Here is a 26,472-nt window from a genome sequence, read left to right as displayed (position 1 = left end):
TAAAAAAAGACTGCAGCACTTTCTTCTGTTCTGAGACAGAGGACAGTGATGATGCCGTCTTTCCACCGTTCTGTAATCAATATGAGTAGCCTCTTTCTGCTGCCGCTGCAGGCTGGGTCAGTCAATGTGTGCGCTTGTAAAAAAAAAAAAAGGCAGGAAACCATTTGCTGCATTGTCAATTACTGGCTCTATGACGTCAAAGGGCAGAGAATTAAAGCCCATTTAAAAATAATTAAATACATTTCAATAAAGCATGCACGTCTGATGTCTGCATTTAATTAATGACATGGCGGTGCACATCTTTCAGCCGGCACCGCCTGTGAGACTGCTGTTATGTAATAGAGTGCAGGTGCCTGAAGAGGCAGGTAACAGGAGGTAGAAATATGCGGCGATACTATGAGTTGACACTCACTGTAGGGCAGAATTTGCTGTAAAGCTCGAGGGTGTTAGCGGGCTGGAAGAAAGAGCATGAGGATGCTTCGGGATGACACATAACACTACATTCAGACGGAGACATATAGAGGGGCATTAAAATACACAGCTGTCCCCAGCATGAGAGTATAAATATAAATAGCTATAATTAACGTGGGATTTATGTGATTGCGTGTGTAGACCGACTGCTCCATTAATAAATAGTTTTAAAGGCAGTGTTGTGATTGAATGAAAAACAAATTAGGGACTGCGTCGTTTGTCTTAGTCAGAGCTGAGTTTGTTGACAGAAAAGCATTTAAATAGATGGATGGGTTACACTCATGCGTGAAAAAAAAAAAAAAAAAGAAGCTTGCACTCTATCTCCCTCCTGTGACCGACTGTGGAAAGGCGCCACACTGTGGAGCCAGAGGAAGACAGGAAGGAGCTGAAGGTCAGATGAGGAGCACGGCGATGATGCACCGACCCATCGTTGTCCCTCTGACACTTATTTTAATACCGCATCTTGGGGTATATGTGGTGTCAAGTTTAACTCATTCATAAAGGCACTGAAGCAGGGGTCTTCAACGTTCTTCAGGCCAAGGACCCCCCAACTAATGGAGAGATTAAGTAGGGACCCCTGACCTACTACGTGTTCTATAAAATGTTAATTATAATTAAATAATTAAATAAATAAATAAATAACATAAATCAATGTTAAGCTATTCAAAAAGAACACACTGTACTGTGTACAGGAGGCTTAGATTGACAGGTCTTGGCTAGTGTGGTGCTCTGTGTGAAACGCTGTTGAGACATCTCCTGTATCACTGAATGAGTGAAGTGCTGACTGAAAGGTTCCTCCATTTATCCCTTTACTACAATATGTTGGATTCATGTTAACGTGTGTTTAAATAAATTTAAAATTTGTCTGGGAAAATGAAAAAAAAAAAGGCGGTCGCGGACCCCCCGCTGAAGACCCCTGCATTAAAGTAAGGTAGAATTATGGGAGAATGCACCGTTAATAACAGATTAACACCGAGTTAAAGACGCGTGTCAAAAAAGGAACAGGACACAGTTTGTCATAGCAACTCAATTTTTAATATTGTAAGATATAAAAATCTTTATCTTTATCATACAATAACATCTTACCATAAATTTAGTCAAAGGAGGGAGGAGTTTTTGCCACCAAACAAGAATTATAATATAACTTTGATCCCTTTTGAGGTAAGACAGCTGGTTCAGAGATTATTCAGCCACACAGGTCTTTCCTTCTACACATGTACAGTATATTCTGGCTGTGTTTTTTTTTGTTTGTTTGTTTGTTTTTTTGGTCGTGTTATCCATGCAAGACATTCTGCCTCACCTTGTAGGCCTAGGCACTGAGCTGAAAGCAGGACCTACCCTATGAAGCGACTTACAACGAGACACATGGATTTCTCTTCAAGAGGTTTTAAAGTCGATAAAATGTAAACAAGTCGCGTAACCAACGGGATCAACGGAACTCGGATATCCTGAATGAAGGAGATAGCCCACAGTCAGGGCGTGGGATATCACCAACCAGTGATTCGACAGAGATTTTAAGGAGTGCTCAATTCCATACAGTCAGCCCTGACGCCCATTTACATTTCTAAAACGGAAGAAGAGACCTGTACAGCGTCGAGTCCACAGGCTGGGGTGTGCTCAGCATGTCTTTCACTATTTTATGTCACCACTTTCTTTGGACAAAAAGAAAAGAAAAGAAAAAAAAAACTAAACAAAACGACCAACAACAAAAGCAGCCAACACAGGAAACGGCATTCAATATGCATTATCCAAGAAACACGGTGGGAAGAAACCGAGAAAACAAAGCAAATACAGAATTTTAACATGCCACATTGTTCCTTGGGCAGGTTTTCTTTCACAGAAAGCCACCTATTTTACTATTTTCTGCAGTAATAAAAAATAATAGACATCTGAAACGGTTGCCAGCAGAGTGACCAAGCGGGAGAGGGGGGAAAAAAAGGGGGAGAGGAGCGAGACGAAGAAGCCACAGAACACCATCACGTCACCGGACCATGCACATGACTCTGCAGCATCCCCGCAAAACAGTACAGACACACACTGCAAGTCATGCAACACGCACACACACACGCACACACACACACGCTGTAAAACAAAATACAAGCAATAGATTGACATTAACCGAAAAAACATTGACATTTCCCAGAATTCCACATATTCTGGCTGTACTAAAGCCAAAGAGGCATATATGGCAGAAATGTTTAATATTCATATTAATAACGCTCTCTGAAAAAAAAAAAAAAAAAAAAAAACACTTAACAGCAGTTGGACAGTACTGTGACGTTGTGCTGTCGGCACAGTTTGATTTGGCAGCACAACCGGTAATATAAAGCTCATCAACTCTACAAATAAAAAAAGGAAAAAAAAGATAAGAAGAAGAAGAACAGGAAGACGGAACACAAAACAGGCAGAAGGAAAAGGCGTGCAGCAAGAATGACAACCAATTACAGCAATGATGAGGAGGGGGAGGAGCAGGAGAGGAGACTTTCATTGTCACTATCAAAACCACGGCCACGTCGACTCTGTGGCAGGTCATGCACGGACACGCTCACGCACTCACACACACACGCACACATACACGCCACTAATACATTTGCCAAAATCCTGCAACCATTTTTATTTATTCATTTATTTATTCCACCCCCCTCCCCCCCCTTCGCCATGCCCATCCGACTTCATGATCTTTTCACCAGTCCGAGGAGGTCGGCTAACAGCGGCCGACGAGCCAACACGAGGAAAATAATAGCAAGAGCAGGACAATCGACGTCACAAGATGGGGGCAGGACCACAGTCAGTGTTCCTTGGCTGGTATTGGCGGGAGGACGCTAAGTCAACCCGAGCAAGCTGACTGGGTGGTTTGGAGCCAGGAGGTGTGATTTTTGATCAGACTGTTTCCGTGAGCTGATCGGCTGTTTTTGAGTCTCTACAGGGAGGTTGAGGGAAGCTTCTTGACACGCCTCTGAGCAAGGAAGGAGCTCTCGATGGGCTTGAGCTCTGGAGTGGGTTGGGAATTCTTCAGGGCGGAATAGGTGGCGGCCATTGCACCCTGCACGCAGACAATATAGGTTTTATGTGTTGTTTTTTTACTCTGTTGAGGTTTTAATAAAGCATGCACTGCACTCTGACTAATGTCTCTGCAATCTCAGAAAATGCTTGTTTTGCTACTTTGAATGAAATCACTACAGATCATCCTATAAAGTCAGTTTTGCATTTAGAGAATGCACTCTGTTACCTTGACCAGTTTGGGGTCCTGGTGTGGGAGCTGGCTGTTGGGTAGTTTGTCCCTCTGAACGATCCAGGGGTGCCTGAGAACCTGCTTAGCGGTCAGTCTCTGATGGGGGTCCACATGTAGCATCTTGGACACGAGTTCCTAGAAAGCAAAAAAATAAATTAAAATAAATATCGTGGCAGTAAGAGACCAATAGCACCTCTAAGGCATAGGTCTTCAACAGGGGTCTGAGACCCCTAGGGGCACTGCAGAGGTACTGCAGGGTGGTCGCAAAAGCTTTGTTTGATAAAATTATAATTAAATTATATTTATAATTAAATAATAACTACACATATACACACACACATATATATGCATACGTGTGTATATGTATATATGTGTGTGTGTGTGTGTATATATACACATTTTTATATATATATATACACATTTTTATATATATACACACACCCATATATATATATATAATTATAATTTAATTTCTTTAAATATACATATAATATGAATCCAACATACCAACCAACAGCGCACCTTCACATAGAGTCACACTAGACATGTCAATCTAAGCTTCCTGTACACAGTAGGCCCCGCCCCTACTGTTGCTGAGCCAATCACAAGGTTGCATATTACACACTGAAAAATCTGAACCTGTGTATTATTTGAATAACTTAATATTGAATGCAACAGGGTGATAATAATGTGTATATATAAATGCTGAGTATAATATAGAACACATATAGTTGGTGGGGGGGGGGGGGTCTCTTCAAAATCTCTCCATCATTTTGGGGTCCTGCTCTAAAGAAGTGGAACAAAGGAGCTAAGTGAGATAAATCTGGAGCTTTACCTTGGCAGCATCAGACACAGTGTCCCAGTTTCCTCCAGTCAGACTGAAGTGTCCGTTGCCTATCCTGTTCAGGATCTCATTTGGGGTATCCTCAGGACCGTTGGCAAATGGAGTAAAACTATTGGGGAGAAAGTAGACAGGCAAGAAAGTGAATACAAAGAACAACAACAGTTGTAACAATAGTGTTTAACAATAGTTAAACAAAGGAGTTCAAGTGTTGCTATTCACCCAGCCAGCATAGTGTACAGTAGGACGCCCAGACTCCAGATGTCGCATCCTTCATCGTAGCCCTGACGCTTCAACACCTAGAGGAGCACACGTTTTATTTTATGTTTAACCTATGTCTGATTTTAAAAAGACAGGTGTGACTGGCTGCATGCGACTTGCTAACCTCAGGAGCTACGAAGTTAGCAGTGTAGCACGGGGTCATCAGCAGACCGTTGTTGGCGCGCAGCTGCTTAGCGAAGCCGAAGTCACAGATCCTGATCGACTCAGGATTCCCAGACTCATCGACGTAGAGGATGTTGCTGGGCTTCAGGTCTCTGTGCACCACCTGAAAAGCAAGAGGATACGGGGAGGAGAAATTAAAGAAAGATATTCATAAAGCTAATTGAATATTATTAAATTATTTAGGATTTTAACAGAGCGGGTTGACTTAAGATTTCACTCTTTTCATGTCCCCATACCCCCCAAAAGTGTCTTGCAATATGGCCTGCACCCCCGAGTAAATACTAAAAATATCAATATACTTTTTAATACAGTGTGCTATAATGATTATTGCATTTTCAACCCCACCCTTTGCCCAATCCAAGGGATAAAAATGGAAAATATGATCCATTAGAGAACAGGTATTTGAGTCAGAGAACCGCATGGATTAACTCCACAAATGATGAGTTGCCCTCATAAAACAATAATTGTTCCAGTTAATTAATACAATTACTGTTGGAAATTGATTTTACATAGAAGTTTACACCTGTTTCTACTCTGGGATGACAATAAGCAGACAGGACTAAACACCCTAACAGTTGCTGTGTGTTCGTTTGTGCTCACCCCCTGCGAGTGCAGGTACTCCACAGTCTTGGTGATGGTGTGGAGCACGGCGCTGGCCTCCCTCTCTGAAAAGAACTTCTGCTTGAGGATCCGATCCAGCAGCTCTCCCCCGCGCATCAGCTCCGTCACCAGGAACACCTGCTTGCCGTTGTCGTACACCTGAGGCAGAAACACAAGCGTTGTGGCGCCGCCGACAGATTGCCGCGTATAGAGAAGTGGAACAGTGAATGCAGACTCACATCCTTCAGGGTTATGATGTTGGGGTGCTGTCCATATCTGAGCAAAATCTCGATCTCCTCAGAGGGGTCTGTACTGGTCTTGTCAATCATCTGGATGTCGCAAAAGCAAAAGCGTTTTTTAAGTTTTCAAAAGAAATTAATAAAGACTTTAATTCAGTTGTTGGGTATGAGTGTAAGCAATCATTCACCTTGACGGCGTACTCGGTGTTGGTGGCTTTGTGGACGCATCGTTTACAGACCGAGAATGAGCCCATGCCGATGTCTTCCTTCAGGACGTAGCCGTCGCTGAACAGCAGGTTCTTCCCGTGTAACTGCTGCAGAGGAAAAGTCGATATATGAAGAGAGGCGGCGGAGGTGTGACGGACTGACAGCGTCGACGAGGAAGAGGGACGCTGATGGTCTCAGGGAAGCGGCGGCGTCTATTTCTAGAAGCACTTCCTCCAGTGTCTCCGTCAAACTGCCTCTTTCAATCTACCACAGGCAGTTAATTAGTGCTTCCGCCTGCCGTGGAACAGGATCAGGAGCCGTGTTCCTCTCTTAAACGCTTTTCCTTCTCCTCTTGTTCCTGTCTGACTAACTCACGCATCAGTAGTAGTAGTAGTCAGAACTGTTTCAAACCACACTGAGATGTAACCTCATTTTAAGAACCCGTCGAACCGATGTACCTCACAGTGTATCAACATGTCCGACTCATATATTTATTTTTTTTATTTAAGGAAAAAAAAATGTCCGAACTAACAGCTGACCTGGACAACTGGGTGCGGAGGCTGCGCTGGCTCCTCTGAACCTTCATCCTCCAGCATAGTCGATGCAACAAAGCTGAAGCCTCTGAAGAGCTGGTGAGCCCCGGCACTGGGGGGAACCCCGGGGGAGTCTGTAAAACAAGAACAGAACATTGATATCTATGCCTAGGAAGAGATGAGTCTGAGAAAAAAACACTTGAAACCAAACTTATGCATTTTTAAGAGCATGGCTGGAAGGAAATTTGATTGCACCTTAAAGGTGATCACCACTGTGTCCTGCATCGATCCATTTTTAAGCTAAGGGAGGAAAGTACTTATACTACTTGTACTTATACTACACAGACTGAGTCAATGATTCCAACAGAAGCAGGAAAACTTTCAGCATTGACCTCTGACCTTTAGGTGTGCGGGAAGTGAACTCGGAGTCAAAGTAGAAGGTGTCGTCCGGACGTGCTACCGCTGGTCTGAATGGAGGCTTCACTTCTCTTCTGAAGAGTTTCTAGAAAAAAAAAATAATAAAAAGAACCTTTGCTCTCATGTTTTATGTACAACCTTTTTCATTATTGTTATTGTTTTTTTTTCTTTTTAACTTTAAATATCCCCAACAGCCAGACACTTACATTCCAGTCTATGGTGGAGAAGAAACCGTGTCGCTTAATCTCCTCTGCACCATCAGGGCCGGATCCTATAAGCAAAACATCAACATTTAGCAGCATCAATCACAATTAGTGACAAATATCACCTGTTAACCTTCCCCATAAAACCGTGTCAGTCATGTCCCTGAGCTGATACCAACCCAGTCTGTTGGCAGGGTTCCTCTTGAACAGAGCCCGGAGCAGAGACTGGGCCTCTGAACTTAGGAACTGTGGCATTCCTAGACGTGCCCTGCAGGGAGAGACAGACGGCACACAGATTTAATTATTATGATGGATATTGTGGTTTTTATAATAGCTAGAATATGCGCCGAAAAGCCTTTGTGTTGAACTGTTCGTGGACCGGGATGACACTCACTTCAGAATCAGATTCATAGTCTCCTTACGGTCCTTCCCTTGAAATGGCAGCGCTCCTGTCAGCATCTCAAACTGGGAGACAAAACAAACATCTTAATGCCCAAACACAGTAGCGAAGTAATATATTTACGATAAAAGTGCTGCTTATCGTACAGAAACGAAATCATCAATTTCATTTGCTATTCTTACCATCAGTACCCCAAATGACCACCAGTCGGCGCTGTGGATGTGCCCCTGTCTGTTCACAACCTCCGGTGCCATGTACTCCACGGTACCACAGAAGGAATAAGCTTTCTTCTCATGATCAATGGCTTCTTTACACAAGCCAAAATCTGGAAAACACATCACAGAACAGAACATGAAGCTACTTTTAATGTGATGAACATCCCAACTATCTCTCGACTATATCTTGCGACTTTTAATCACTGCCTGTCCCCCTGACTTGTACTGCATCCTAAGGTCACCTTTGGTGCAATGGCAGCAGGTCCCGGGGGTAAATAAATGGGGACTATCATGGATGACGATAAGATAAAGTATAATAATTAACTTGGGGAACATATACGGGCCCATATTCAGATATCTGGAGCCAGGTAGATAAGGCTGTCACCAAGCTGTGAATAATGAAGGTCAACGGGGTGGAGGAGAGGGAAGGGCGTGTGTCCCATGGAAAGGAAGGAGCAGGAGACTCACCTGTGAGTTTGATATGTCCCTCCTCATCCAGGAGAATGCTAGAAGGAAACCGTGTTAAATGTTAGAATGATCAAAGAGGATGTGGACATTTAACTCATCGAGACATCACACGCTGTATAGGCCTAAATTCACGTTATCTGTGCCATGTTTCACTCTGCTGTAGTCCAACAGGAAAAGAAAAAAAACAACTCATTGCACCAGTTTAAATAGAGGGAACTTCTGTGAGCGATGCAGGGTTCATCATCTAAGGAGGGTCGCAAAATAAGGTACTGATGTCTCAGTGCGTAGCTAGTGCAACTTAAAACCCCTGTAGGGGTTTGAGAAACTGTTTATTTAATATCAAGACTAAGCCGATCAGGCATAACATTATGACCATGTGCCTAATATTGTGTAGACTTCCCTTTTGGGTAGTGAATTTGGAGGCCAATTTAACACCTTGTCCTGTGCATTTATTCTACCTGGATCTGAATTCTGCTACTTTTAAAGAATGTTCCTACTTCAAATTGTCTATATTATATATTTTCTTTCTTGGGCGCAAGCTCAATGTTTGCTGCAGTGGTGCAAACACTGAACAGTTCTGTTTTAATGCTTACTTTTCAGGTTTCAGGTCCCTGTAAATAATGCCCAGGCTATGGAGGTGGTCCAGTCCGAGGGCCAACTCTGCTAGATAAAACTTCACATCCTCCTCTGTGAACATCACCTGGGAGGCATAAGATACACACAGAGAGGAGAGGTGAGAGGGGGGAAAACACAGAGTAACGTAATGAGAAAGAACAGGATATCAGAAATAAGACCAATACTTCTCAGGAAGCCAGATAAATGACTTGACTCGCGCTTGTGAAAAAGATAGAAGCCTCAGGCTATCCAGGCAACACAATCTAATGAAAGGCCCTCACCTCTTTAGAGAGTCTGGTGAAAAGATCTCCTCCTCTGAGGAAGTCCAGGATCAAGTACAGCTTCCCTTCGGTCTGAAATGCTACAAGTACACACAGGTTTCATTCACATGTGTTTAAACTGGGAGTCAGGAAGCAGGAATAAGGCAAAAAAATAAAAATAAAAGCATGAGATTCAATACCACGGACAGCATCTAGATTTGGGAAGTAAAGTGATAGAAGAGCATCAGGTTGACTCACCGTAGTGCAGTTTGACAACAAATGGGTGGTTGACGTCAGCCAGGATGTCTCTCTCCATCTTCGTCCTCACACGATCTCTGACTGAAGGGTGCAGAAGACTAGTTCAGCGTGCATGTATACATCTCTAACACGCACTGCGCTTGAAAAAGAGTGTCATGAACCATGTGTAATGCTTTTTTATTAGGAATGAATTCAATTTTAGAAAAGCGGCCTGACAAAAACTTCACTTAACCCGCTGCGGCCGAGCAATGGAGCGCAAGTATTGTGTTGGAAAAATAAATGAGCGGTACTTGGCTGATTCATAATTGTAGAGCGTGAAAGGCCACGCTGGGTTTCAGAGTGGTGTTTCTGTAGTAATTCATTTTTGGTGGCTGACTAAAAGCTCCAGTGTGGGGGTTTTTACATATAAATGAACATCTGCCAGATACAAGCCCCAGCAAAATGAGTTTGTGCGATGTTGATTGAGCTAATAAGCAGCTGTTAAATCTAGTGAACCGCTGTTTCAGAACGGCTTACAGCGGCGACATTAGGCGCACGGCTAACCATGCATTCTATATCAACTACAAGTGATTAGTGTGCCAGTGCAAGCAAAGAGCTGAAAAAGGGCAACAAAGATGACTTCACCAAGTAGGAGTATGGTGGAGCTGACAGATTAGTAAGAGCTAGGAATGAAACAGAACTAAAGAAAAGTTTCTGATATTTTAGATAGAAAATAAAACTTGTTTGAAGGAAAGATTACACTCTTTTTCTTAGTGATGAGTTCTGAAAGCAGAGAAAGGATCATGCATACTGTATGTCAAATGCGCCGACAGTGTAATTACCTTCTCTGCCAAGAGGGGGAGGCAAATGTGATGAATGGAAGCTTTAAGTTCTTGATCATTTATTTGGTTTTGCTGTTGCACTTTGCACAAACTAAATCCACGGCATAACACACTGATGAATCCGTGAATTTAATAATAAAATCCTCCTAAAATAACAAAGCAGAGCATTCTTGGAGACTGTGAGAAGAGAAACTGATGTCTCTCTGTGTTTGTTAACGCGATGAGACCACACCAGCTTTTGTCAAGAATGAAAAACCCACTGAAAGCACCGGTGGTCGTAGCATGCTCACATACTACTGTATGTATTTGTGTTTGAGTAACAGGTACAGGAAGAACATACACCCTCTTATAGGAAACTGGGTGCACCACCACTTGAAAAAAAGAAGAAAACAAACAATGAAAGCACCAAAAAGCAAAAGAGAAAGCTTCTTGAAATGACTGAAATTAGAGCTGTAAAGCCACATCTCTACAAAGAACAATCATATCTTAAAGTTCATGCATAACCCACAAGAGAAAACTACTTATTTTTCCCCATTTTAAAACAGAGAAAATCATCTTTTTTTTTTTTTTTTTTTTTTTTTTAATTGGGGGACTTTTGTCATTTTATTTGCAAACTGTATTAGATCTGCTATAGGGACACTCTTCTGACCCTGACCCTGTTATACTGCGCCACTGTGGTCATGTCATTCAAGCACATCTCTTCTTTCTGTACCTTTGAGCGTGGCCTTCTTGAGGACCTTCATGGCATAGAGCTGGTTGGCATCGGGAGGCGTCACCTTTCGCACCAGGAACACCTGCAAATAAAACACCAATGGCATATTTGCAGCTCGGGGGGCTAGAGGAGCAACAAAGGCTCAGGAAAAGAGATACACAAGAGCAGACAAAGAAGAGGCCGAAAGCTCAATAGTGGGTCTGTGTTACCTTCCCGAAAGATCCCTGCCCCAACACTTTGAGCAGCTCAAACTGAGAGGCATCGGCCTTCTCTGAGCCCTCCTTGACCACATGGGTGATGTTGATCTCCTTGATGTCACCATCTTCCTAAAGAGGGGAAAATGAAGGAGAGGAGGTATAATCAAGCAGCCAGTGATCACACAACCATGGCAATTTTTTTTGTGAAGGTTTTGCAAAGGGCAGAGAATGTGTTGTGTAAAGAGCAGCTGTTTCACACGGGTGTGCCCTGCTCCACATAGCACTATAGCAAAATACTAATTCAGAAAGAGGAAGTACAATCAAATATATGCATGTATGTATGAGTTATTAAACACAGTGAGTATGCGCTGTTTTGCTTTTTGTTTTTTTTAACACTGTTTCTGGAAATGATGCCAAATGCAACATTAAATGGAAATGAATCGCTAGAACAGCAAACCACAAGTGCATTCTTAGAAAAGATTAAAAATTATCAAGTGATTCATGCAGTTTTTTTGTTCTTCTTTATGTTTCTGAAAAGGAGCTGAAGCCTCATCAAGAGACTTCACAGGCTCCTCACAGGGTGGAGCACCCTCAGCACAGCGAACGCTCACTGCTGACCTGGTGTCGCCCTCACCCGCAAGTCATCAACACCCAGGAGAAAAACATCAAACTGTCAACAATGAGCCTCTTTCTAGAGGCTGGCTTTTTCAGTTTCAAAGAGGACCACGATGAGGCTCGGTGTTTATATTTGCCCTGGAAAGGAAACACAGTTTTTTCACTTCCACCTGAAGAAGTTCAGAGCTCCTCACAGTGCTAGGTTTCAAAGTTCTTTGCTAGAAAGGTCCATCCTCACGTTTTAACCTTTAAATTTGTGCTCAACAGGCAACTGATGTAGGCCTTTATCACCTGCAGCAAGGGTGCTGCCTGACATAGTGCTTTTCTTTTCATAAGAAATTTCTATGCAATAAAAAAAGGAGAAACATTTATTGATAGAGTTATTTATAGGTTATTATGTTATTATCTTACTGGTTAGGCCTGCTACAGATCTAATTGGGCAGCATGTGGCCTGAACTAAAATTAATTTGCCACACTTGACTGGGGAAAAACATCTCCTGATCAGCTGTGCCTCAAAAAAAAAATACAAAATAAATATATAAATAAATAATAATAATAATTTAAAAAATGAATAAAAAAATACATTATGTGATGTATTAACTATTCAAAATAATCAATTTAACTCAGTCATCGTTGTTTCTTTTCTGAATGACTGAATGATATGAATGATTTAAAAGGATCACTTTAGGCTTCAGTGATAAACTTCTCAACTATGTCAAACATTTAGCTGATTGATCGATCAGTCGACAAAAATCTTTTTTCGTTTAACTCTTGTGGATACCAAACAAACAAACAAAGAACATGTTTTAAACGTTATCTGGTTTTTAGCTTCTGAGAACAGTTTCAGCTAAAGAGCCATGACCACAGCCCAACACAGCCTGGGACTTTATTTGACAACAGGAAACCAGAGCTGGTTGAGCATGCGGGGGTTCAGCTGCACCTTCGTTAAACAACCGACGATAACAACGCTTACAGCGCCTCACCTGCACCGTTAATAAAACCAGCTGCTCGACCGAAACTGACTAATCCCGATGACATAAACAGCTGCTTAGAGGCTGACTACTCGAGATGTCAACATTCAGAGGCGTCAACGTTACCGTCCAGTGGTTCCTCTGTGCAGGTGAAGTGTCGGTGTCAGAGTCGGTGTCGTTGCCTGTTGCCGACGTCGATGACTCGCAGCTGTTCAGCTGACCAGGGCTGCCGGTCAAGGTTTTGTTCTTTCTGGACAGGTAGACCAACAGCATTCGGCCCAGGTTGAACTTTCTCTTGCTCTTCTCCATCGCGGCAAACTGTTTTATCGCCCTACCCACGTCCATAACGAGGCAAACGCCGTGCTACCTCACATAAGTCATCTCAAAACCTCACCTCATCACACCACAAGCACACTTTAAACTCATCTGTGCACTCATGTTAGGATACGTCCAGTGGACTGCAGGTAAATATGGAAAAATCTCTCCGCCTCGGCCCGTTATCTTTCCTCCTGCAGGGGCCTCCTGCTATAACTTTTATGAATGCTTCATCTTCGTTTTCTCTTCCATTATATGTCCTGTCCTCCCTTTCTGTCTGTGCCCGTCTGATTACACCAGTGTGTGTGTGTCCTCGGTGACTGACTTCAGCTGAAGTGAACTGGAACTGAAGCAAGCAGGAAGGAAGAGCCTGCACTAATTCTCACAGTCCTGCACCCAACACACACCCTCACAAACACATCTGTGGCTAGGAGAGCGAGAATTACCCTAAAGAGCGACGGGGAGAGAGAGAGAGAGACGGAGACAGAGAGACGGCGAGAGAGAGAGAGACGGGGACGGAGAGAGTGAGACAAACTAAAAGAGAAATAACACAAATAGGTGGAATCAGTGACTGAAGAATAAAGCAAAAGCGACTTTGTTTCTCTCTGATTACAAAATCATCTCGACTTCGCGTGTTAGGTTTATCAGCAACTGCCCAGACTCAAAACTCCTTTACCCACAATCCAACAGAGTGGAAGCCAGAGGAAAAGAGAAGGACGCATGGGGAGAGAGAGGATGATGCATCCCGTCGCCGTGTCAACACAGCAGAGACGATTCGCTGCCTGTGGATGACGGAGGCTTTCCTGTCTGTGTCCAGGCATGTTCTTCTCTTCACTCTCATAATAGTCTATTTCTGCTTCTCCCGTCCCCTTCTAACCGTGGCCTCCTTTTCTTTCTTCCATCCCTCCCCTTATTGCTCTTCATACAGTAAAGAGCATAAGCACTACTGAGCTATCAGCAGACCTGCTTTAAGCAAGCAACTGATTTAGATCTGTAATAATAATAATAATAATAATAATAATAATAATAATAATAATAATAATAAAAGGTAGGCTTTTAATAATTTTTTCGTCAATGAATCAAATTTCCAGAGGGTTAAAGGCGTGTGTCAGTCTGAAGTGGATGAAATGCAGTAGTAATGTTTGCTTAGCCAGCGAAGAGCTGCACATTGACTGATGTAAAGCAGCTGTACAAGTGGTGAGAGCTTACCTGGTTTCTAACATTGGCAAAGTCCTTCTCTATCCAGGTGATTTGAGATTCATTCTAGAAGACGTTTGAATAGGTTTCAGAGAATTGTTATGCAATCATTCATTTAAATTCTTTTCAGAGTAACACACATGTACTGGATACCCTTGCAGGTACACAAACAAACAGTCAGAAGTGGGGTAGCGGAGGGTGAAATGGTGATGGTTACCACACAAGTGGCAGGAAACCTCTTTTCCCTCCCTGTACTCACTACTTCCTCTTTTCTTGAGTCGATCTCACTTCCTTCCTGCTTGTTAACTCCAACATGCTAGCTGAGTTTCCCAGCAGAAACGGCTGGTAAACACTTTCTGAAGTTAACCGCACGGATTCGGATTCGCACAAAGGTGCCCAGAAATCCAGAAATGAACCGGAACATGTGGTCAGTCGACCGTGTTCGGCTGAAATGAGTCAGTGTTATTTTATGACCTCAGCATGGCGGTGACACCTCTGCTGACCAGTTTCATTTTTATTTTGTCAGAGCAGTACGACTGCTTTGTGCAGAAATTAACAGAATGAAACACGAAGCGCATAATTGCGTTTGCACTGCGTCACAAATCTATTGATCATGTAGAAAGATAAAAGTTCCAGTAAACCAGCAAAACTAACTTTTGACAATTTAGAGTGAGAGGAGGCGATAGATCCTCAACTCACGTCCTCCTCGCGTTTCCTCTCACTTGACAGCCGGCAACCATCACATCCACCCTCGCAGAGGTATCCCCTTCCTCTCTTCCTAAAAATGTCCTCAAATAGCCCACACACACAGCTGCCTGATGCTATGGGCAATCCCCCATTAGCCAGTTCAACAAAAAAAAAAAAAAAAAAAGCAGACACTTGCCTCCCGTATGCGAGGTTTGGTGCGGAATATGAACCTCCACATGTCCAGATATTTCCATGTCACCGATGCTGTCACTGGTGTCAGTAAGTCTTTGACACAGTCCCTGTCTGTGTCAGTTAGGCAACTCCTTCTGTATGCAACACCACAGGCAGTGACTAAGATACAATCTGCATGCACGCACTAAAATAGGAAGTTATAAAAATTGACACGGGCAGCAGAGTGATTTGTGCGGAGAAGGTGTCGGAGGAAAAGGTCCCACAGCAGCAGGAGGAGGCTCTTGGGAAGCGTCTTTTCCTTCTTTTCGACTAGGAAAAGGGATGAGGGTCAGGGAGGGCTGAAGCGACAGAGAACACGCTCAAAAGAAAGATTAACATGCAAAAAGAGAACTGAATTAAGTGAATTCACTCAGTTGTTACTTAATCTCTTATTCAGTTTTTTTCTCATTCAGGATAATTGTTGTTTTTGTTTTTGTATGAAGATGTTATTTGTCTATTTATATGAATTTGTTCATTTTATCTGCACTATAATTGTGGCTATGTAAGCGTACTTTAAAATGACCCCAGGAAGAATAGTTGCTGCTGATGCAGTGACTAATGGGGATCAGAAATAAAGAGAGCTACTTTCATGCTCAGGCAATCTATAATAATCTCTGAGAGAAAATGAGAGAAGTGCCCTCACACACTTGCCTTGAACAGGGAAATTCTAGAGAAAATCACAATCATGTTTGTGGTTTTCCTGTAACCGGCATGTAACCGACCTCCACAACCTGCAGAAATGCTGAACAATAAAACTTTTGCTTCAAGATTTAGACACATCTGTGGCGTTTAGAAGTTCACTTCGACTGAAAACGCGGACCTTTTAGTGGCTTGCGTTGCGGCAGGCCAAGTGTAATGCTCTTCGGTAAACACAAGGGGCCAGTACAGGTCTTCAGCCGACCCAGTGGACAGTGCTCAAAGAAGAGTGTTCAAACAGGGGAGGCTTAGCCAAGTAAGGGCATGCTCTGACATCAATTGCAGTGAGGGGAGAAATAACAAGAGTGAGGAGGTGGGAGGCGACACGGGCTGGAGTGGTGCCCCAAAACTGTCCAGTCACCGCAGCAAAGGTCACGCAGCTTTAAACTCGACAGCAGCCATGAATTTATCAGAGGGCCTCAAATACAAAATAAAATAAAAAGACAGTAAAACTCTAACTCGCTCTTTGTGATGGTTAACATTTAGAGAAGTGAGTCATAAAAAAAGACAAACTGGATGTGGTGAAGGAGAAGGAGAAGTTCATTCACAATGTGAGCCAATGCATGTGGACGAAAAACGCGCGATAGTTTCAGTACTCGTCTCCGTGTCCCTCGCTCCCCTTTCCCGGAAAATGGCGCCCGAAGCACCTGCACGTTTTCAAACGTCTGACAGCCCCCGACTGCTGGCGCAAAGAGTAGAAGAAAAAGAGACAAAGTCCAGAGTGGGAGACGGCATAAATGTTGAGTGTAGGTGGACGGAGACAGGGCAGTCTAAACACTTGTCCAACGAACCGTGGCTCAGTCTCATCACTGTGAAAACAAATATCCCGCACCAGACTTAGCCAGCGGGAGCGCACATAACACACACACATACGCACGTTCTCCAGACTGTAAGGACACCTGATCGGATCATGCATTGATTACTCTTTTCTTTTGCTGGACCCCACACTGCGACTATACCAAGTGGCTGCGGTCCCCGCAACATAACAAAGATAAACACACACACACACAGGCAGATGAATTAAATCCACTACATAAGTAACCGCACGGGGCTACTTTCACCGATGACGCAATTCCAGCTGAAAAGCAGAAGTACTGTCACGTTTTTGAAAAACAACATGTTAAATAATTCAGGCCATAAATTACTTTTGTACAAACTTTTCGGATTATAGATAAGATATAGAACTGTGGAGTCGGTGTATACGGGTGATATCATTACAATAGCTCATAACAGCTATACATTTCCCCATTCTTATAATGGGGAAATAATGTGTTTAATTATATGTTTAAATCAGTCATTATCTAATAAAATGAGGGCGGATAACTTTACCCCAGCTGGAAGGATGTTATGGGAGCAAAATATGTAGTTCACGAGTACATTAAAATGTATTGTGTCCCCTTAAGAGAGTGAATTTTTTTCTTCTGACTCATCCTTTTCTTTTGAGAGAGAATGATGGTAGAAACTGTGACTTGTATACATATATATATATATATATATATACCTCTACACCGGGACCCATACATGTTCACTGAAGTCGGAATTTTAAGTGATCCAAAAGTGTCTATCCAGACATGTCTCCAGAAAGGCGCCCAAATCTGTCAGGTGGGAGACAGGAACGTCTCTCTCAGTTATTGTCACCCCGAACCTCTCGTCTCCTCTCCCATAATATCTGCGAGTGTCACCGTCTTTTGGATGGCAGGGCCGATCCACCGAACTGCCTGTTCTTCCGTTCGGTGATCTTATTTCCTCTCTTTCTGATGAGCAGACAACGGCCTTTCCATCCATGTGCTCCTTCATTTTGTCCTGTCCCACGTCCCATTAGTTCCCTCACCATGTCCTCTTTTTGTCCTTTCCCAGCACTTGCTGTTACAGTCATGACTGACGGGTATGTATGAAAACGCCTCAAAAAGGAGGAAGGAAGTGGGGGAAAAAAGGCAGAGGAATGCTGCAGATGAAATCCTCGGACAACCCGTTGAGGTTCTTTAATGCCAGCGTGGCCTGGGGCGGGCGGTGGGAGAACAGTTTTCAAGGACATCATAAAAGAAGATCCAAACAGACGAAGAGTCCAGGTTCAAGCAGGCGGACTAAACCAAAGGCTCACGGAGAATTAGCAGAATATCAAAGAGTTATGGTCTTAATCCTTGGCTGCTTAGCGTGATTATCTCTGCATTTACCAGAGAAACCTGAAGACAAGGAAGTTTCGAATGCAAAAGTACATTAAAGAATATTTCAGACTTTTGCTTCATCGTGAACAATATATACAGTACATATATTTTTTTGATCAGTGCAATTCACAACAACATGAAACAAGACATAAATGCATATAAGAAAGGGAAGTGTGACGAAGCGGTTGGGTGGTTTGCAACTACCGGAATGTTTTGACCCTTGATCCGTCAGTGAAGGGCACCTCTGGGGTTAATACCCACCCTCTACCAGACTGTGCCATCTGTCCCATCTGCTCACACAACAAAAACACATATGCACACAGCCCCTTCTGTAACTTTGAAACCAGTTTAATGATGCACAGACGTACAAGAGCAAATTTCTGGCGAGTAAACCACCTCGACTGGCACGGATGCAACTTCTCTGCTAACCACACAAAAAAAAAAAAGTAGAAGGTGGAAAGCACAGGAAATGTACAGGAGGTGGAACAGGATTAGCACAAATGCTACAGGAAATCCTGTGTCGGCATTTGTAATATTAATAGCAGGCAGAGAGGATAGTGGTAAGATGATCGGCAGTTCAGCGCCGGGCCAAATGACAAGAGGCCATATAATGGCCTTGTGTAACATCCACAGCGGCAGCCATGGTCAATAAAGAAATAAAAGAAGAACAGAGATGGCTGGAAGGAGCTCGAGAGGACAAAACAGAGGGATAAATGAGAGGGATAGAAGAGACAGAGGGAAAGAAGAAAGAGAGGATGGCGCTAACGTACACATTGAGGTCATTGGAGTTAAATCACAGCTTGCTGACTGCAGAGGAAACGTATAGCTCTCTGCAGACTGTTGCGGTACCATTGAAGAAATACAGAGAAACACATGTACATTCACAGCGAGTACAACCCACAAACACGCACAGCCCTCGTTTCTCGTCGCTCATCCCCGATTTCTGCGTCGTCACGTTTCCACTCGTTCTCACAGTTCAATCTGTTTCGCACCAGTCACGGCAGTCTAAAATAGCAACTTTGCAATACTTCCTGCTTCCTCCCTCTCCTCCTCTTTCTTTAAATATCCGCTGGCCCGCCCACCAAAAACAACAAACAAACACTGGCTCATGCATCTTTCATGATGTTGCCTATTGACGATCTCACTCCTTGTTCCACAACACGTCCAGGAACCACTCCAGTTCGTATCTCGAATCCATCGGCCAGCGCAGTGACGATAAGAGGAAAGCTGCGAGCAGCCACGTCCGCGCTGTTCTCCGCTGTGGCCTGATAAATGTCAGCAATAATACATGCCATTTCACATGATGCAATTGTTTATGCAGTTATGCATGTACCGGTGAAAGATGCAGATGGCATTTAATGATAATATGGCTTTAAATTTAAAACACAGGGTTCTACAAGGAGCTATGGATCAAGACCAGATCTCTGAAAAACTCTCATATTATAGAAAAGTAAATATGGAGGTAGTTTCGATCCGCCAGTGGATTCTGATTGCTAATTATGAGTATTAAATTAAAATACATTTTAAGTTTACGTGTAACTACAGTGTATTATCCCAAATCATCCAAGAGACAGCGTATTAATTTATATCAATGCTGCACTGATCCCTTTTCCCCCCACTTGGTGGAAGCAGACCGAGCTGTAAACTAATCATCAGCAGCCTGCCAATATTCAATCTCATTAGCTCTGTTCTGGTCTCCCTGGTGGGAGGTATCAGGCTCACGATCTATTCACTAATCATTCTGTCTGCTGCTGATGGGTCTGATCAGGTAGTGCAGAGAGGGTTCATCAGGCTTTTCAGTTGCAAACAGCTGCCTTGCAGCCATTCATGAGACCACTCAAAATGGCGCTCCTTCTAGAGCTCACTGTTGTGTTTGAATATGCAAAGAACAAATAGGTGAAAACTTTAATAAATTAATAATTTAATAAATGCTGATCTGCGAAAATTCAAACCCTGACATTGTTCAACTGTTTGTGCACATTCTGCAGTTTAAGTTGTTGATTTATTCAAACTCATAATTGCAATCAACAATGATTTGTTTTCTTTCGTTCGTCTTTGTTGTGTGTGTGTGTGTGTGTGTGTGTGTGTTGGCGGTACTAAGCTGTCCTTTTCCATTTGCCTTCAAGCCAAAAATGTGAATACAGTGGTGATGCAACAAAATCCTTTACACTGTTTTCAACAGATTCACATCAAAACCCCCCCAAATTAGCAGATATGTGACCCAAGATTGCCCTAATTCTCCCCTCGGGGGCCATTAAACAACAGCATAAGAATGGGGCGCATCAAGAATATGTCAGTAAAAAAAATTTTCCTGTTTACAATGAGATTATATAAAAAAAAATTAAAAAAAGATACAAAAAGTGAAATCCTGCACGGCATCATCTGATGGATAAACGGATTTGTGGCTTGACCGCCTCACTGGTGGACTATGGACTATAACTTTGAATTTCCTGAATTGCATATGACACCGTTGTCGTGGCAACAAAGGTCAAAGGTTACATGCTCCTGGGTGCAACATTTGAAAGTGCTGAGAAACAAGAAGTGAAGGGCGGTTAGAAAAAGGAGAAAGCGGACAGAGGAACACACAGTTGCATGACTCTGAAAAAGATAAACCAACACCATGGAGGAAAAGAAAATACATCTGAGGTTTTATTAAATCAAGAGAAAATGAAAGAAAGCGCAGAAAAAAAACACGGTCAGCATCCATATTAATGAGTATTATAAAGGATGAGAGGAACTGGTCGGAACACTTTCCTTAATCGACCCTCAGAGGGAGAAGCGTGAAACTATGGCAACTGTGTTTTCTCTGTATCCATCTCCCAGCATCCTCTTTGTTAGAGGTGGTACACAAGAGGCAAGGCCACGCTTCCAGGTAACATTTGCCAGCCTCCATTTTCACAAACAGAGCACTGCTGTGGCTTTATACTCTACTTCAATATCCAATTTGACGCCAGCAGAACCCTCTCCTCCACATCAACCATGCTGGCATGAGAAGGGACTCTTTGACGTTCACTCTGAAGGTAATACATTATGATGGCCTTTAAAGGTTGGCGATGTAGCCCTTACATCACAGACCTCTCCGAGTACACAGACTTATCTATAACACAATGCGCACACACCACATGATTAATGGGGCTGACTTTCTGTCAGAGCTTCCCAGTGTAATCACCACCATAACCCCGTCTGCGTACAGTATGTTTGAGTGTACGTGTGCATATATACGTTTTAAGGCCAATGGATTTATGAATGAAAATCCCTATTAGCATACCCCTGAGGATTTATGAGAACTGTGTGTGTTTGTGTGCATCTGCCCCTGCATGTCTATGCATTATAAACCTTTCTTCCCTTTGCAATCAGGGCTTAGCGACGCCGAGGGCACAGTAACCATGACAACTAGGCCAATAGCAGCCATGAATGGATGGAGGAGGAGATGAAGTGAGTAGATGGATGGATGATACGTTTGATGGGCATCTGGTTCAAGTGTAGTATTCAGACACATGATGAACCTAAAGCACAGGTCTGCGGGAGTACTGCAAGGGGGGTTCGCAAAATCTTTGGTTGATTAGACATTTTTTATATATATTATTTTTTAAGTTTTCCCCATTATTTTCCTCCACAAATTTAATGAATGCAAAATGATAATAATAATGTTCATTTACAAATAGCACTAGGTCGTGCTAACAGGTAACAGGTAGGGGGTCCAACCGCTCCATCAGTTTGGGGTTCCTTAGTCTGAAAAACGTTGAAGACCCCTGACCTAAAGGACAGCCAAAATGATGTGAAAGAAGCAACCATGGTAAATGACAACATTACTTTCCCATAGACTAATGCTCAAAAGTGAAGCCAAAGAAAGTAGAGCTCCCCCTGGTGACTGACTGCAGTACTGGTTGTAAGCGCCACCTCGTCCATGTTAATGGATGGACTTTTTTCAAATTTCAAATGTCAAATTTTATATATCTATAGTATAGTTTCAGTCACTTTAGGTAGTTCATATAATACTGGTGCATATTCAAGAGTCAGTTTTTCTGAGAAAAGTAATTTTAGTCAGTTATGTGATGCCATAGAAACAGGATGTGACATGCTGATCACTACAAGTTGCCATGCCGACCTTTCTGTGAAGCGGTCCCATAGGACCATGACAGCTGAATTTTTTTTTTTTAAAAAAAATACATACAGCCTATAATCAAACACTTCCTTGCAACTAGTGACAGTAGGGGAGAGCACAGCATTACTCAAACGGAAACGCGAACGAGCCCGGCTATACTGTGGGCGGGTGATCAATAGCGTGGCTCCACTCTCGAACCGTACTGCACAGACTCTGACCCCGGCATCACTGGGAAAAAAAGAGCCAGTTTGGCCAGTGCAACGAAGTGGGGACAGATTGTCCGATTTTACATCCAGTCTGATGATCTTTTTCACACTGGACTTCTTTGTATCAACGTTGCTCTGTATCCAGATCTCATTTCTCTGATGAGCAGTGTTATCATAGAGGAAGATACAGATATTTGACTTCAATAAAACCGCATCTTTCTTTAATGACTGCTTGTCTTCCAAATTAATCCTTTGAAATGATCCAAGGAAACTGTTCAGAGATAAAAAGATTAGTGAGATGAGAGAATAACAGATGTGTACAATAGAATCCAAAGATTTAAGACACCCTCCTATCACAAGGCAGGCTAGGTAATTGAGCTGTAAACCATTTCTTCCACCCCGTGTTTAAAAGCGTGTGTGCACCCAACAGCACCCCGAGCCACTGAAACTGCTACCAAGCATTGACATCAGGCTTCTGTTGATGACGAACCCAGATAAGAGGACATCAGCTTGACAGAGACTCAAACCGCACACGCATGCACGCATGCACACACACACACAAACACACACACACGCACACCAACAAACTGAACGGAAACCTCACCAACCATCCCTGATTTACTTCCTCCTAGTCTCGCTGCACACACACATAAAAATGCACTCACGCTGCACACATGCCTCCTGGGCCTGCAGAGGCAATCATAACAAGGTCTGTTAGCTACTGCAAAGAATAAGGAGCCATTTTAATTTGTGTTAAAACCTTCTGGAGTAGCTCAATTAACCTGGTGCATAAACACAACTCCATGACTCACACTCGATAAGACGCGAACGATGGTGTGTGTGCGCACGTTCGCCTGCGTGCGCCTGCATGAGGACAAGGCTTAGTAATAGATTTTTAGCTTTTTATTGTAGCTAAATGATTGCGCGCGGTTTGTGCACGTGTGTGTGTGTGTGTATGTGTGTGTCGACTCAAAGTCCGGCTTGCGTAATAAGGCCGATTTTCCATTCCACGCTCTCGTTAACTGACTAACTTGCCGCGTAGGAGAAGGAACACTGAGAGTTGTTTATACATAACAGATGAACCAAACACGGCTCCGACTATTCGCTGAAAGCTATCGATTTGCCCGACGTCATTAAATCAGGCGCCACAATGTCAAACATCCTTTTTGGCGGAAATCTCGTTAGAAAGACAAAGAAAAAATAAATAAATAAACCAGCATTCACAACAAAAGTCTTCCAGTCAAAATTGATTTTTAACTCCGGCTTTGTTGTTTTATTTTTTTCGATGATGAAGAAGTTTGGCTCCAAAAGTTTGCAAGAACAAAAGCAAGAAGGAAGAAACTGAACGGAACACAGTCAAGGACACGGGCTTAACAAATCGTTAAATAGCCGGGCTTTATCTGGAGCACAAGACATAATGATGAATTAGACGTTAAGGAGGAGCGCTGAGGAGCAGTGATGGAATATGGAGGGCGGGGAAGAGACGAGGAGGATGATGTACTGGAATGTCCGGAGTGAAATGATGAGAGGGAGGGAGGGAGGGCGAGAGAGAGAGAGGGCATCTTCAAGCCTCGGTGCCTTTTCTCATTTAGGAGTTGCAGCGTGTGTGTACGCGTGTCCATGTGCGTATGTGTGTGCGTCATCAGGGTTCCCTTCCTGCCGTCATCCTAAGTGCTGCTGGAACACCAGAGTCCATCCGCAGTAACAGAAACCAGAGACCAATTCCACTTGCTATAATCAGCAGGATTTTTATCGCCCGCTCGAACAAGAATTAAAGGCATAAGGTGGCGGGTCTGGTTGCTCGATAATCAAATGAGCCAGGCCTTCACTGGCTCACAAAATGACGCATTCAATTCCATTATAACGCGTGGTGCAAGGCGGCATGGGGGCAAAGATGGAGGAAAGAGACGTAAACCGGGCCGGGTTTCGCCACAGAGAGCTGCAGCCTCATAATATCTTCACGGCCCGCTCTTAAACAGTTAATCGAAACGACGATGGCTGACGCTGTGGGAAAAAAAAAAAAAAAGAATCTTGCTTAAACACTGATAACCGGTAAGGCAGTCATAAATCAGACCGCATTATCGCCAGCCACTTGGGGAGACGTTTCCACACAGTTTAAATGTCTTCTACTGCAGAACATATGCTGTGAAGAAGGAATATAATTAGCTTTGAGAGAAGCAACACACTTCAGATAAACAGTAACGGTTCTCCACACAGCAGTCATGCAAAAGACAAAAAAAAAAAAAAAAAAAGATTTGTTGGTTGGCATTTTATGAGTGGGCCTGTATCAGATCTGTCTTCAACAAGCACGACCACAACGTATCTGCTGCTCGTGGTTCCAACGCACTCTACTTGTGTATAGCCTTCTTTAACGGCACTAGCGTGTCACACTAGCGTAGCAGTTGTCGCGGCACTTCAAGAAAGGGAAATAAAACTTGGAAAGGGAATGAAAGAGGGAGACAAAAAAATAAAGCACAGAGACGCCTTTCACTTACTATTCCTTGCATTTTCATTCCATAATCGTCACTTATTCAACTCCTCTTTTCTCGTAAAGGTCACTCGCTCTGAAAGAAGTGACACTTCAACTCCTTGCTCTGACTCTCAAAGCCATGAAATGGTTTATTAACACACACAAACAAAAAGCACCGCTTTTTAATACTGTATCACACGTCAAGATCAACTTTCAGGAAGTGGCTTTCTTGCGCAATGCTCTGAGAGCATCGGCTAAAAGTCGATAACGAGAAACATCAACCATTATATCAGGCACGGGGAACGCTATCTTCGGCGCAAGGTTGATGACCCAAGTTTATTTCACATCAAGCGGCACCTGAAACACAAGCGTGATTACTTGAATTTGTGCGCATTCATCTCCATGGGGGGCCCTTTCAACAAGCACCCATTCAGCTCTGAAACCACCTTCGCACACATGACTAAACCAGAATTAAGTTGAATGCAAGTCGTTTTGTGCGTTTGTATTTCGACAACCCACACGAATCAACACAACATTGAGAGCAGTAGCATGAAAAAAAAAAAAATCTTTGTCAGCACTTTTACAAAGACAGCAGGAGCCGCATTAACATTCCTGGCTTATTTGATTAGAAGCATCACGACCATTAATTAGCATTTCAATTCATTCAAATGATATCGTGCGAGAGCAGAGAGGACAGCTGGTCCTATCAAAAGGACGCTAGGACGAGCAAAGCCGAATGTGCAGAAAACAGTAGTATGTTTAGTTCGGATTCGCTTACAAACAAACACACAAAAAGAATTTGTCGCGTATACGGTCTCCCAAATAAGTCTTACATGCGATGAAGTAAAGAGAATGGGTAATTGTTTCCCTGTCCAGTGCCATACAGTATGCTGAGCTACATAAGGTCTCAGATGTATATAGCACAGTGCCAATTACAGCAACCGGCCATTATAAAGACTCATAATGTGTAGTCATGCATAGTCACTGGGAGTTACAAAACCCTGGCTGCTCAGTGCTGTTTCAGCACCACGCCAAAGCTACATGGCAGCAGGCTTGGCTTTTTTTGGGACCATGTTGATTTTCTGGCTGACGGCAGGAACAGAAAAGAACACCGTATGTGACGCCTCGATCCCAACGCAGTATCTCTCAAAGCTGTAATTTCTTTTCCGAGACAAACGAAAACTAACATTTAGAAATACCACACTCTTCTGGAGCCGAGAACCAGCGAGTTTTCTCTCCGTCGGCCGCCCCAAAGACATTTTCCTCCAGTGGAAGTGGCTCTCTTAACGCAGCCCGACACGACCGCAGCCCACCTGTGGCTTCAAGAGACAATCAGCTAGTGGTTTTTCCCAGCAATCACTATGTGACTCGAAATGACCGGGAAAGGTGTCTTGGACAGGCTCCATCTCATTTTAACGTTTCTTAAAACTGATCTAATTGGATGATACCCATTTTCTATCATTTCCACAGGCAGATGATGGGGTGTGGGGATCACATTTATGTGCAAATCAGGTTAAACTGAAGTGTGCTGTGGTTAATCATTTGCGTGGGCACTGGGCTTGTGCTCACTTATAGTGGAAGTGGAAAGCAGGGGCATCATGTGACTGGTGTGTATCCTGTGCATTTCAATTTTGAACTATAATGGAGACGAGACATCAAGGGTTAAAACAAACCGTCAAGG

The 26,472-nt window shown here is 43.2% G+C and overlaps 1 protein-coding gene across 4 annotated transcripts in view; it reads right to left on the bottom strand.

Annotated features, from left to right (window-relative positions):
• Positions 1-1,483: 1,483 nt before the first annotated feature.
• rps6ka1 (ribosomal protein S6 kinase a, polypeptide 1) overlaps positions 1,484-26,472 on the bottom strand; it is a 48,441-nt gene continuing 23,452 nt past the window's right edge. For 2 of the 4 annotated variants that reach the window (XM_047611942.1, XM_047611943.1), the window contains exons 3-22: positions 11,146-11,262; positions 10,937-11,018; positions 9,404-9,484; positions 9,167-9,246; positions 8,864-8,970; positions 8,271-8,308; positions 7,770-7,912; positions 7,582-7,652; positions 7,367-7,455; positions 7,191-7,255; positions 6,967-7,069; positions 6,574-6,701; positions 6,016-6,141; positions 5,828-5,917; positions 5,589-5,747; positions 4,930-5,091; positions 4,767-4,843; positions 4,539-4,656; positions 3,701-3,838; positions 1,484-3,514 (exon numbers count right to left, since the gene is read on the bottom strand). In XM_047611942.1, the coding sequence (XP_047467898.1) occupies positions 3,392-3,514; positions 3,701-3,838; positions 4,539-4,656; positions 4,767-4,843; positions 4,930-5,091; positions 5,589-5,747; positions 5,828-5,917; positions 6,016-6,141; positions 6,574-6,701; positions 6,967-7,069; positions 7,191-7,255; positions 7,367-7,455; positions 7,582-7,652; positions 7,770-7,912; positions 8,271-8,308; positions 8,864-8,970; positions 9,167-9,246; positions 9,404-9,484; positions 10,937-11,018; positions 11,146-11,262 (2,097 nt within the window). In that variant the 3' untranslated portion in view covers positions 1,484-3,391. Of the gene's footprint in view, positions 3,515-3,700; positions 3,839-4,538; positions 4,657-4,766; positions 4,844-4,929; positions 5,092-5,588; positions 5,748-5,827; positions 5,918-6,015; positions 6,142-6,573; positions 6,702-6,966; positions 7,070-7,190; positions 7,256-7,366; positions 7,456-7,581; positions 7,653-7,769; positions 7,913-8,270; positions 8,309-8,863; positions 8,971-9,166; positions 9,247-9,403; positions 9,485-10,936; positions 11,019-11,145; positions 11,263-12,845; positions 14,020-14,243; positions 14,298-15,114; positions 15,304-26,472 lie in introns of those variants that run through there. The other 2 variants (XM_047611944.1, XM_047611941.1) reach the window with 2 other exon arrangements.

The sequence above is a fragment of the Mugil cephalus genome, chromosome 17 (genome assembly GCF_022458985.1).
Source record: "Mugil cephalus isolate CIBA_MC_2020 chromosome 17, CIBA_Mcephalus_1.1, whole genome shotgun sequence".
NCBI classification, from domain to species: Eukaryota; Metazoa; Chordata; class Actinopteri; order Mugiliformes; family Mugilidae; genus Mugil; species Mugil cephalus.
The sequence above is the reverse complement of the archived record's forward strand: the minus strand, read 5'-3'. Positions and strand labels throughout refer to the sequence as shown.